The following is a 13958-nucleotide window of genomic DNA, read 5'->3' on the forward strand; positions in this document are numbered from 1 at the left end:
TTTCCCCTAATCAGGGAAAGATGGGGGATACTGCCTAAGGCTTCTGTGCTTCCTAGGCAACTGACTTTTTACATTTAGCCCAACATTATTGGCATTCCGATCTGAACTTGAACTGGTTCACCACTCTAAGCAAAGAATTAGACCACAGGAACTGAGCGACACCTCTCACAGTTTCCAAACCCAATAACCGCCTTGGATTTTTACCGGAAGTTCAGGCTACGCGTCCGAGAGGGTTCTATGGAAAAGACAAAACCCAGAGCGTCTCACGTCATCGCGTGTACTTTGCTCCCGAGTTCCCCCGGGGCCGCTCTGTTGGTTCCACGTTTCTTTCAGTTCCTGCCAGTTGTCACACTGGCGGTGCAGCCATGCGGTCGCTCGTCGGGTTCTTGTTGGTTTTGGGGACAGCCACGGCGGGCCTTTATTGGTTGTCGGTGCGGCTTCCCGGAGAGCCGCGTGCGGGAAGTGGGTGAGTGGCTATTTCGTAGCAATGGCAGAAATTTCACGTGGAGGCGCTCTACGGAGCTGTGTTGAGGGTGGATTTAAAAGGCGAGGCTGGCGGAGACCGAAGTCCGACTGCCGCCTTCGTGTGCTTGAACCAGCCTTATGGTTGTCAGGACGGGCTAGTACGAAGCGCATTTTCACTCCTGAGCCTCGGCGTTGGTCACGCGGGGGGGTCTTCTCGTTTCTCTTTCGTGACGCAGGAGTCGAAGGTGCGCTGCTGGGGTTTGGCTGAGGGCATCTGCGATTCTGAAAATACATCCCCGCCGAAACCCAGTGCTGCCCTTGACAAGGTCCGTGCGCAGAAATACGCGGTCGCAAGCATAATCTAAAGTAAGAGTAGGTGATGCAGGTTCGGCCTTATTACGAAACCCCCTCGCGAGAAGCTTATGAAGTTAAGTCGACAATTTAAACAAAAGTGATAAGTGGCCTCCCCAAAAAGAGTTTTGGGCCACCTCAAAGACTAACAGATTTCCTCTGAACCTGCGAAGTCTTTACAATGTATGTCAGTCTTTAGGATGCCCGGAGATTCCTTTTTGGTTTTGCTGCAACACACTAACACCCCAGTCAGTAAATAAAACGATTCTGGTGTGGCCTGGGAGAACCTGTTGGTTTATTTGAGATTTCTTGTGTAAGCAGAAAGGTTGTAGCATGTAAGCTTGTAACCGCTACTGTAACTGACTCCTAAATGCTTATACTTTGAGGAATTCAATAATGAATAGCTCCAGTCTTCAGTCATAGGTACTTTGATGCATCTTTCAGATTAATGGATGTTCATGCACCCATAAACTTATAATGGTAAGCATCTCATTCTGCCGTATTTAATAAAGAACACTCTACACTTCTGAAATCCCTGTTTCAGGAAACAGCTTTCTCTCTGAAATAAGTGTAAAAGGAGAGCTGCAGAATTCTCAAAACAGAAAGATCTGCGTCTTCTCAGAACATTAATATAGCATATTTAAAGTGATTCACATGCCCAGCTTGTGTCAATAGTTTTTATACACCTCAGTGTGGAGAATATAATTGATCTGTTTTTCATTTCCTTTGACTTTAGGTTATATACATAACAGAACAGTTATTCAAAGTCCTGCTGAGTTTTAAACAGTTGTAAAACCAGCAACCTGTCTTTGCCACAAAATCAAAGCTAAGCAGTAGTCCATCTCACCCCTCAGGTACCAGAATGCACTGCAATACTTGACTACAGTTCTTAACTCAGCAACTGTTTTGTGTTAAGGCTGTATTTTTTAAGGTGAATAGCTGCTTATTTAACCAAAAGATTTTGAGTGTTGAAAGTGAACTGTTCAAAATTTTTGTGGGCAGGAACTGATGGATTCCACAGAGCACTTCATTCATCAATTTCATAGAGCAATTCTGAGCACTGTAAAAAAATGCAGCCTAAAGTATAATTTCCCTTTTGTATTAGAATTTTTCTAGAAGAAAATGTCACTCTGTTTTAATGTATTTGATTGATCTAATTAATGTATACTGCACTAATAATTTAACTTGTAGCTTGCTGTTTTTATCTTACTAATCAGTACTTGACTAAGTGACATCCTTGTTGTTTGCCAGTTTGGTGTAGTGGTTAAAGTGCACGGACTCTAATCTGGGAGAGCCGGTTTGATTCCCCACTCCTCCACTTGCACGTGGCTGGATGGCCTTGGGCAAGCCGTAGCTCTGATAAGAGCTGTTCTTGAAAAAGAGCAGTTTCTGTCAAGAGCTCTCTGAGCCCCGCCTACCTTACAGGGTGTCTGTTGTGGGGAGGGGAAGGGAAAGGAGTTTGTAAGCCGCTCTGAGACACCTTTGGGTAGTGAAGGGCAGGGTATAAATCCAATCTCTTCTTCTTCTTCTTCTTTTAGTAGTATGTTGTACCTTTTCCCTTTATCCAAGTGGCTCTGTGATAGCATTAGGCCACAGGGTAAATACTAAGCTCCTGTTTTCTGCTTGGAACGTTTATAGCTGGCTTGTTAAGATCAAGCAATGAATGAACAGTGGATGAATGTGACCATGGCTAAAGAAGGGACAGTAACTGTATGAGGTACATGATTTTTTTAAGATGAGTAAGTAGCAAACACATTTCCTGAACTTTATGTTCTTTACGTTAGCAGTATGTATAGACTGAATTCAGTCTGCATTCAAGACAGGAAGTCAGTCTTCCAAGTTGAGTGTTATTTTATTTTTATTTAAATGGCTTTCCACTGCTGTGCTAAATGATTGTGTTTCCAGTTTATTTATTGCTACTTGTTTTTATTATAAACTCCACTATTCTGTCTCCTTGGGGGATTGCTAATTATGTACTATGCCACTGATCTCCCATCCTTCCAAGAGAAGGGAAATGTAGGTAAGAGCTAACAGGATCTGATGGCACAAACCCATCTGCCTTATGGAATTTTCAAACTGGTTGTAAGGCTTTCTGTGAGGGAAACAGTGGAATGTTGCTCCTGCAGCTGAAGCCAGGATTCCCTGCTGTCTCCTATTTTTACATCTGTAAAAATCAAGAGTGCCACTTCCTTCCTGCTCCTCTAGGGGAGGATTGTAATTGAATTGTTTTGGCAAATCTGGGGAAAGATTTACTCAAAACAAACTAAAACTGGCCAATTTGGCTTCCATTGACTTTATACTTTGTGCATCACCTGAAGTTTAACTTAAACATTGTTAACATAAGACTACCACATGCTGCCATTTGCTTTCAGCCTGCAAGAGAACAATGTGTCTCATTGGCATTTGAGAGGAACATGGCTGCACTATTGCTGGTTTCTGTATTTTCAATGTGTAGGCAAAATGCCTCTTCCCAGAGAATGTGCAATAACATAACACCTGCAATAAAGTTAGATTTTGTGCCTATATGTATGTCACAGAAATGCTTGTAAGATCAGGTTGTTGTAACATCATGGCCTGAAAAATCTGCTTCCCACCCCTCTATCTATAAAATTTTATAACATGCAGCCTGGTGTTCTGTTGAGCTCTGTTTTCTGTCAGTTTGGTTGGTTCTAATAAAAGGTATTACATAGATTTTGTTCTTGTTTTTGGATTTTGTGTGCACAAAAATGGCTGTTTACAACTTTTTTCTAATTAATGCTGTAATTTTTATTGGATTTCTCAAGTATTTCCAGCTCTGGAGTTGTAATCTGCTTGGCTAGCACAATGATGTATTACAGGCCAAGCTATTCTGTAATTGCCACTTGTCAGGTTACCACCGTAACCATCCTTCCTCTGTCTAATAGGTTTTATGATATTTTAATGTGAAAGATTCTTAGTAATAGCTGGAAATGGTACAGATCAAGACAGGTAGCCATGTTAGTCTGTCTGTAGTTGCAGAAAAGAGCAGGAGTCCAGTAGCACCTTGAAGACTAACAACATTTGAGGCAGGGTATAAGCCTTTGTGAGTCACTGCTTACTTCTTCAGATACAGCTAGAATGTGATACTTCTTCAGATACAGTAATCTGTCCTTATAATTGGAAAGTAGCAAGTGAATGACAATAGCAGGTGTGATTGACAAGTTTCTTCACAAGATTGATGGATTTCCATTTTGTATGGCTAAATGTGGTACCTTCCATGGAGATACCGGATACAGTAACAGTTAATCTTCAGTTTCCAGAAAAAGGTAAACGAAATCTTAGTGTGATAATTCTCTTTAACATCACTGTAGAAGGATAGGCATATTAGGTTTGTAGCAAGAGGGCAAGTGCTATTTCACCTCCAAGACATAATTGTCATTTGAAAGCCTGTGCTGCAGTACACTTGTTAATCTTTCAAGGGACCCTAGCACTTTTTTTGTCATACCATTGACTTATCTATAAAATAAAAACACTTCAGTGGCAGCATATGATTTGTTTACTTCGGAACTGATGGCTATCTTTATTTATCAGGTTATTAAAATTCCCTTCAAACCTAGAGGAACTGCGAGAGCTTGCAGAATTTCTACAATACTATAACAAAGAGCACCATGCATATGTGCTGCTGCTGTTTTGTAGTGCCTACCTGTATAAACAGAGCTTCGCCATTCCTGGTTCAAGCTTTCTGGTATGTATACTATCTGCAAACCTTCAAGATGTTAGCTTTGCAGCTTACTGTTGAATCAGACACCTTTCTGCTCCTCTGTCCCTGCTTCTTCTTAGGTCTGGAGGACTTGCCCAGTAACGTTCTGAACTGGGTTATTGCTCATCTATAAATAATATGATCTTGCCACTATTTTACTAGAACTCCTTGTAGGACCTGGTTTTGTGTAATTCTGAAAGTGTGCAGTTCATCTTAGAACTTGCTCTGTATTTCTACGACTCCTTTAAAGAGGGCCTGAACTTGCACTGTTATCCTTTTCTCTCCTTCCATGTAGTCAGTTTCTAACATAATCAACATTGTGGCAAGACTGGGATCTCTTTATATCTAGTATTTAGCTGGATATAAATGGAAGAAACTCTGCAAAACCATATATATAAAAGTACAAATATTTATTAAGGTGTACACATGTAAAACTTTCCTGATTAAAAATTACTTTGTTTAAGATCAGACTATAAAAGCTTATCCACTATACATACATATGATGGATAAATACTTTACAACTGAAGACCAAACGCGTTTCGGCCCCTAAGGGCCTTCCTCAGTGGTCACTATTATCTATATATTCTAGACACACATTCAAAGACCTGTTACAGAGTTTTAGTACACTAGGGTTGCCAAGTATAGCTTACCTCTGCAGCAGGGGACTCCCGGGTGGATCCCGGACCGCACGCACGTCACCAGGAAGTGACGTTATGACGCCGGGCACGCTAGGGGCGGGGCCATGACCATTCGAGGGGAAACCCCCTCCTCACTGCAGCCCACCTATTAATATGGCTATGTGGGCCCTGCAACCCATGGGGAATCAACTTTTGGGGGGTTGTCTTTCAGTTTTGGGAAAATAGTGCTTTTTTTTGTATATTTGCTTTATTCCGTATTGCCTTCTTTATGTATGTATTGTTCCAACAGAGTAATACATAAAAATTATTCATGAAGTCTTTTAAAAAGAAAAGGATTTCGTTATAATGTTTTTATATGTGTGATGCAGCAGTGTTTGGAATATGGTGTACAGTTCTGGTCACCCCTTCTTCCAAATAGTATCATTGGTGCTGGAAAGGTGCAATAAAAACAATCAAGGTATTATATCGTCTTCCCCATACTGAAAGGCTACACTATTTGGGGATTTATAGTTCAGAAAAAGATTTATAAAGTTATGCAAGATGTTGAGAAAGTAGCAAGAGAAAAATTGTCATCACTCTCTCATAACACTAACCCAGTAAAATTGATTGGCAATCGATTCAGAACATAAAAGACAGCACAGCTTTAGACACTGGTGCAGGGGTTAAAGTGTTGAACTAGGGACTGGGGGAGACCCAGGTTCAGTTGCCTACCCTGCCATGAAAACTGCTGGGTGACTGAGCCAGTTGCTCTCTCTGTTAGCCTAACCTACCCCGTTAGGATAAAAAGGAGGGAGGACAATGCATGTCACCTTGAATACTTTGGAAGAGGTGCCAGATAAAAATGTAACAAATACAGTGCATAAACACAGCTGAAGTGATTCACAAGATGTGGTGATGGCCATGGACTTGGCGGGCTTTATAAGGAGACTATACAATTTCACAGAGGACAGGGCATGACAGCTGAGTCGAACTTCCATCTTTGGAAACATGCGCCTCTGAATTCTAGTGCTGCACAGCAAGCAGCAGTGGGAGCTGTGATCTACTGCCCGGTGTGTAGGCTTCTCAGAAGTATCTGGTTGACTAAAAAACAGGATTTGCGCTCTGTGGACTGATCAGGCAGAACTGCTGTTATGTTTCATGGAGTCCTTCGTGCTTTCCCCACAGTTTGTTATGGACTGGATCATTGTCTAGTTTTGCTCTAACAGAACATCCTTGCTGGGGCTCTCTTTGGACCATGGTTGGGTCTCCTGCTGTGTTGTGCCTTGACGTCTGTGGGTGCTACCTGTTGCTATGGACTATCCAACATCTTTGGAAAACAATTTGTCATCTACTGTTTTCCTGATAAAGTAGCTATACTTCAAAGAAAGGTAAGAAGGCTGTCACTATTTGCTTTCAGTCACTATATGAATATTTAGTGACAAAATGTCATGTCCTGGCTATAGTTGCCTGCACTCAAAATATTAAAATTTTGGGGTCTGTAATTAGAAAATACCTTGTCAGGAAGATGTATAATTAGAGATAAATGTGTGATCACGATGTAGGTTGCAGCAAGAGAGAGATTTAAAGGCTGCTTTGCCCCTCTTTGCCTAAGTTTAGACCTACAATAAAACACTGGATATAGTAGTTTCCAATCATGGCAAGCAAGTCAGTTACTTTCTACCCATCTTTGTTTCAGTCTTCTGACTAAATATATCATTTTATTCACTTGGTGAAACAACCCTGCAGGCCCTCAGTTTTACCATGGAGAATGAGAGATTTACTCAACTGGCCTGGGTCTCAAGCTGGTAGACAACGAGGAATTCACTTCTCCACCTTTATCCCTCTGAGAACAAAACTAAATGTGACAGCAGCCGCAAGTTCATCCTGTGGCCGCTAATGCCATTTTAGAAGTTGTTGCAGTTTTTAAAAAAATTCTGCAAGGCTGCGATCTGGACTGGGCCTGTGGTGGCCCCAGGAGCTCTCCCCCACCCCCGCACAGGTTTTCAAGTGCTGAAACAGCCATGAGGGACTGTTTGTGCACCTGAAAAGGCATTGGGGGGAGGGAACAAGAGCTGCTGAGCTGCATGCCCAATCTGGATTGGGGCCTCACAGGCAGTTTAAAGAACTGCACCTGTTTCTAAAACAGCATCTGCCTGTGGCCACTATCATGTTTGGCTCTCATTCCTTCCCACAAAACTGGTTTCTTTTCTAGTGTCGCTAGCAGGCCACTAACAGAATTGCAGTCTGCAATCAGACCATCTTTTCAAATTCAGATTCCTGTCTTATTTTTAAGAGGGTATAGGGGGAAAGCTTTGGAAAACAAATTTATTAGAGATTTTGCTTGATTGTACTTTTTCAGTTTATTTATTCATATAGGCTGCATTCAGGTGTAATGCACTGTTTTGTTGGTGATTAGAACATGCCTCCCCCCCCCCCCATTTGTTCTTTTCCCCTATAAATCAGGATTCTAAACCAGAGTTAGAATTCTTGTTGTAGGCAAGACACAAGCCACAGTATGTTAAAGCACCTGAGTCAGACGTCACAACAAACTGTTTTCTTCCCAAACAAGGAAGGTCATCAGTCTCATCTCCATATGTGAGACCAAGGATTTCTTGGCTGATCCTTGTCTTGTTCATGAAGTCTGAATGCAAATTGGGAGTTTCTGTTTCTAGTGAAGCCATGTTAAAGTACCTTAAATACCACACAGAATATTGGTGGTAATGAAAACTTTATAAAAACCTGAAAAATAAAACTGAGCAGGAAGCAGTTCAGCTGAGTCTGACTTTCTTTGATTTGTGCAGGTGGAAGAGAACAGAAGTTCCCTGTTTTTCTTGTTGTTGTTTCTGAGGCTATTCCCTATGTCTCCCAATTGGCTTCTGAATCTCACATCTCCCATCCTGAACATTCCTGTGACTCAGTTTTTCTTCTCTGTTTTCATAGGTAAGACAAGAGGGGCAAAATGGGGCTGAGTGTAACAATATTTGCCAGGCGATGCTGATGTTGTTCTCTTCCCTTGTGATAGCTGTGGCATGATAGTACATGCTTGGTCACCTGCTCCCACTTCCTGTGCACAGCCATCCTGCATGTACTGGCTTGATAAGAGTACCTTCGAGCCATACAGTGGACTCTGTACTGCAGTTTGTTGTTGGAGCTTTGTGCAATTGCTGGGATTCCCTTAAATATTTCATTTCTAACCAATGCCATTGGTGACTGGTAAAGCAGTGAGAGACATAGGTAAAACACAGAGTTAATATCCAAATTGCCGAGAAAGATTAACTCTGTTACTGTTTCTATAGGTTCTCCTACTTTCTTGTCTCAGGAAGATCTACAGGTGAAAAAAGCCAGAGAGAACCACAGTTTACCCGTACATATGCACAACATCCTCCCTTAATACACAGACAGAATAAAGTTTATGCAATATAAACTTCCCTCACAGTAGGAAGTACACATCTATTGCAGGGATAAATGTTTCTGATTAACCTCAGAACCACATCCGTTTTCCTAAAAGTACTTAAGAAAATAAAGATACCAAGAATGCTTCTGATAGAGAGCAGGTTAAGATGGTATCTTGGATTGTACCAGCTATTGCTAAGTGCACCTTTTCTTAGTTGTTTCAGCAAGTTTTGGTGTGAAATGCTGCTCAGACTACTATGGAATAAACAGTGCTGTTAGCTACATGGAGTGGCTTGAAGTTAGATTTCGAACAGAAGAAGAAGAAATTGGATTTACACCCCGCCCTTCACTCGGAGTCTCAGAGCGGCTTACAGTCTCCTTCCCTTCCTCTCCCCACAGCAGACACTCTGCAAGGAAGGTGGAGCTGAGAGACCTGCTCTGAGAGAATTGTGACTGACCCAAGGTCACCCAGCTGGCTTCATGTGGAGGAGTGGAGAATCAAACCCACTTCTCCAGATTAGAGTCCACTGCTCTTAACTGCTACACCAAACTGGCATATGCCCTCTCTTACTCTTATTTCCCTTTGTAGCTAGTATGATCCCATGAGCTCCTGAATAGCCCAGAAAAGTGATAGATGTGCCAACACCATCTTGCAGAGCAGGCTATTGTGAAATAATGGGAGCCAAGGACATGACCAAGACTCCCGATTGTCTTCAGGAATGGCAGGAGGGGCAAGCTTGAAAAAGGAGTCTATTGAGCAATGGGCATAGGCCAGTAAGCCTTTAAAAAAAAACTTTCCCCTGATCAGGATGAATAGAGGCTTCGGACGCTGTGGCTGGATGGTTGCAGCAGAGTTGGTTGAAATTAAATCCATCGAAGACGGAGGTCCTGTATCTGTATTTGGGGTGGGGGGTTTGGATATGGGTATCAGACTCACCTTATTCATTGTACTGTTCAGCCATAAATAATTTTCAGTACTTTATTTATAGTTCAGTCTCTGTGTAGGCAGGCGGACCTCCTTGACATAGGTCCAAGGTGAGTTTGTGAGGTGCAAGATCTTTCTAATGCAAGTATTCTCCCCCCCCCCCATTCTTGCAGGTCTCGTGCCATATAACTTCATCTGTGTCCAGACAGGTTCAATCCTTTCACAGATCACCTCCCTTGATGCCATTTTCTCCTGGACTACTTTACTCAAGATGCTGGCTATAGCCATGGTGGCATTAATTCCTGGGACTATCATTAAGAAACTCAGTCAAAAGCATCTGAACTTGGACAAAAGTGATGAGAATGTTTATGTGCTCAATGGACGGAAGCACAGTTGAATAGACTGAGAGCAAGACAGATACTAAGAGTCTGCTTATGGGAAAGGTGCAATTCTTTTTCTACTGATTTTTTTTCCTGAAGCATCTAACAGAGGCTTGGGCATTTTCTCTCAATAAGAAGTGGCAGACCCAATTATTCTTAAATGCCATCTTTTGACAGTGCCCAAAATGAAGCTATGTGAAAAGCCAAGACTTCCCTTCACAAAATCAGTTTTATGCTATACTGTGTGCAAAAGAGTAATAACTAGGGATGGGCACAGACCTGAATGCTGAGCTACAGTTTGGCCTGAATTTTGGCTGGTTCAAGGCTCAGGTGACTCGGTTCAAAGGTCACGTGTTCGGACCTCGAAGTCTCTGAGATTCTCAGCCCGTCTCCGAAGCTCTCAGATGCTCTCGGCAAAGAAAAAACCACCCATGTAGGTTCGCACTGAAAAGCTGGTGTGTGTGTTTTTTTTCAGCCTTCATGGACTAACAGGGATCATCCAAAGCTGACAGGCAAGTCTGCTGTCAACGGAGAGATGTCCATCTGCCTCCAATGGGATGGGAGGGGGGGATGTAAATAAGCACTCCAATGGGATGGGAGGGGGGATGTAAATAAGCACTGAAATAAGCTCCTTTCGTTTGTACATGTCAGGTCTTTGCGAGTTCTGGAGTTCTTGCGTTTGTGAAAAATAGCTGTTGGTAGGGTTGCCAGGTGGGAATTAGCCACTGGGGTACTAACCAGGAGAGGGTAGGGAAGAAACACAATTTAACTCCAAGGCAAGTTCTGGCTTTCCTGCCATTGGAAATAATGGAGGATGGGGGCACCTTCTTTTGGGGCTCCTAGAATTGGACCCCCTGGTCCAATCTTTTTGAAACTGGGTGGGGTTGAAGAGAGGCACTAGAAGCTATGCTGAAAATTTGTTGCCTCTACCTCAAGAACACCCCCCCCCCCGCAGAGCCCCAGATTGATTCTCCACTATACACTATGGGAACCGTCTCCATAGGGTTATAATGGAGGGCCCAGCAGCCATTCCCACCCACCTCTGCTATCTGATTGCCCTGAAGTGGGGGGAGGGGCTCCAAACCAGGGGATCCCCTGCCTCCAACTGGGGATTGGAAACTATAGCTGCTGGTGGGTCTGGGGTGGGGAATTCCTGGATCTCCTGGTTACAATACCAATTTCCAGATGATTTGTCTTCTCTTTTGCCTTGTTTCCCTTCCCTGTGTTCCAGTGCAACAATTCCTTTCCTCCCATCTCTTTCTTTGATGTGAAGGGTGGGAAACTTGGGTAGAATTTATTCCCTTTCACATGACATTTGTTTTGCGAGTTCTTGCTGTGTGGCTCCTTGAGATAGAGTTGCTCCTGGGGGTCCCTTTCTGCTTCTCTACAGAACTCCCCCCCCTTTTTTCTGGGTTTCCTGGTTGAAAGCCTTGGGGTAGTGTCTTTCCTCTGTAGCTCAAACACCCAGCTCACCCCACCACTTTCTGGAGTTCTCATCTCACCCCCAAATCTTTCTCCCAAAGACTGCTGGCTTCCAGCCTGACAACATCAATGCACGTCTGGCATCACTGAGAACACTGTTGCTGTAGATAAGCATTCCATCTCAACAGTGGGGCTTAGGAGTCTTTCTGTCTCACAGAGAGTCTGGGTAGTTGGGTGCCGGGTTCCTCCAGTGGGGAGACCCACACACCCCTTCCTTGGGATATTTTAGGTCATGGCCGCTAGTCCACCAGTGCCCTCCTGCCACAGCCGTGGAGAGAGTCTCAGTCATCAGGTGCCAAGTCCCTGTCACCTTCCCAGGCAGGGTGGGAGGCTTGGCCCCAAAAAGACAGTGAAGTAATAAATTTATATAATTGTTTTCTTTATAAAAACCCCTCCTCCCTGTAGAAAACTAGATGCCAGCAAGAAAATGAATTAGCCCCTTTTTGCTATTGAGGGAGCTGTAAGTGTGGGAAAATATTGTCACCTGAGCTCCAGTCTGCAGTATGAAGTGATTTGGTCCAAACCCCAGTATATCACCTTACTGAATTAGTACAGCATTTCAAGAGCTTCAGCTTGGGTTGTCTTGCTTCCTTTGGGAAACTAATTGAGGTAATCTGTCCTTAGAACATGGAGCTTCAGTACCATTTGGTAGGAGGAATATCAAGGAGTACTCTGATAACTATACTGTCAGACTTAGAACAGAGGAAAGACAAAGGAAAATGTCGGTTTTGAATTAAATAGTAATTGTGTCCTTATCAAGTGCCTTATCACGAGTTAATTTGGAAACTGTTCTTACAAAATAAATAGGTGTAAAACTTATTATGAAGTGTCATCTGTTTAGCATAGTATAGATATAACTAGGGTTGCCAGTCCAGGGAGCGGAAGGGCTTTTCAGTGCGGTATAATGCTGCAGAGTCTACCTTCCAGAGCATCCATTTTCTCTAGTGGAACTGATCTCTGTCACCCTGGAGATCAGTAGTAATCATAAAAGCTCTCCCAATTTCACCTGGAAATTGGCAACTCTACATATATCTATCCCTTACTTATTTTCTCCCTACACAGGGAAAAGAGAACTTCGCTTTCTATAAGTGCTGTACACCTGCTTGCTTCATATTGGAAAGCGTGAATATGTTGTAGAAAAGATTTGAGATTTCTTTATATGTATGAAGATTGGCTTTAAGTACCAAGACTACTAAAGAAAGGAACCATTAAAACACAGCCTTTCCAGCATTAGATTGCTCTACATCCACAAAATACATAGAGAGCGCAAAAACTAGAAAGTGGCATGATTATGTATCCAATTTAAGGGAGGCAAAAGCACATGTATGAGGATAACGTGGATTTCACCTTGATCATCACGTCTGGTATGTCATTTTCATCACTCTGTTACCACCTTCCAGGATGTGATTAAATAAGTTCTGTTTCCACTGAAAAGAAAATCTTCTCTGGAAATGCAGAGTTGCATCCAATACCATACAATCTGCTTGCTTCCATTTTTGTAGTGTTAGGTACAAATTACTACAACAAGCATATGAGGTACACTGGCTTTTATTCCATGCATCTGTTTGTTTGGATAGTCATTCTTGTTCCCAATTGTTACACACTGTTCAGTACAAAAAAAATCAAGTTTACCTCAGGAAGCCACAGAGTAGGGAGAAAAGGGAGAGAAGACATCATAGGAGATGAAATGATCATTTGACATATAAAACCATTAATCCCAAACAATGATTAACCACCACACTGATTGTGCCATAGCTGGTCCCAGTAGTTAAGAGGGCATCATATGAGTAATGAAGATAGCCCAAAGAAGCCATTTGCCTCCAGAGGCATCGCTTCTGCTTTGCACTGCATGCTCCAGATTGTTGTGTAGCTAATGGCAAGCCCATAATCAGCTAGTTATATTACTGTAATGCCCTTACATGAAACAGTCAACACGCAGCAAGGTTCACCATTGATAACTGCACACAGGCAATACTGTCTAATAATCTGAATGAGATTATTTGATTTATGGCTTTTATTTAAAAAGCAAAGAATCCTTTAAGAGTTGAATTTAAACTCTTCAGAACAAAGTCATCTATTCCTCTCAAGACCCTATCAGAATGTTAAAAACTGATCCACTTTCCTACCTTATAACAAAACTGTGCCTTTTTAAAACTGGTGTGCTAAATGTTTCTTGTGCTCCTTGAACACAAACTCAAAAGAAATGTGTAGAAGAAGTATGGTGCCTAGCCTACCATTTTCTGTCAATATAGGCCCGTTTTCCTAAGGAATGTGTCTCAGTATCAGCATTACCAAATCCCATAATTTTTACAATGTCTCTTCATTTAGTGCTTTGGAGTGTTGTTCCCAGAGAATAAGAAAATAAGTACCATCAGTACCTTTTATTGGACCTTCACAACAAAGCAGGCTCTTCAAAAAGCCCAAAGTCACACAAATACCTGAGAGTCGGTTTCCACCTTTAAAAGTGTTTAGCCCTCACACCTAGAAAAAAACTTAAACATCTTGTGTACTACAAGCCAAGAAGAGAGAACAACTGCAATTTATGCATCTTCTAAACCAATACAATATTAGAGCTGAACTCATCTTCCCTCCATCTTCTAATACTAGTATTATTGTCCTATTTGAGG

At 42.4% G+C, this 13958-nt stretch overlaps 1 protein-coding gene across 1 annotated transcript; it reads left to right on the plus strand.

Moving 5' to 3' along the window:
• Positions 1 to 175: 175 nt before the first annotated feature.
• TMEM41A (transmembrane protein 41A) lies at positions 176 to 12259 on the plus strand. The gene is made up of 5 exons (XM_015426830.1): positions 176 to 466; positions 4366 to 4519; positions 6378 to 6539; positions 7953 to 8091; positions 9643 to 12259. The coding sequence occupies exons 1-5, from the start codon at positions 366 to 368 to the stop codon at positions 9864 to 9866; spliced, it is 780 nt and encodes a 259-aa protein (XP_015282316.1). The 5' UTR covers positions 176 to 365; the 3' UTR covers positions 9867 to 12259.
• Positions 12260 to 13958: the final 1699 nt, after the last annotated feature.

Source organism: Gekko japonicus, unplaced genomic scaffold (assembly GCF_001447785.1).
Source record: "Gekko japonicus isolate JY-2015 unplaced genomic scaffold, Gekko_japonicus_V1.1 scaffold14, whole genome shotgun sequence".
NCBI classification, from domain to species: domain Eukaryota; kingdom Metazoa; phylum Chordata; class Lepidosauria; order Squamata; family Gekkonidae; genus Gekko; species Gekko japonicus.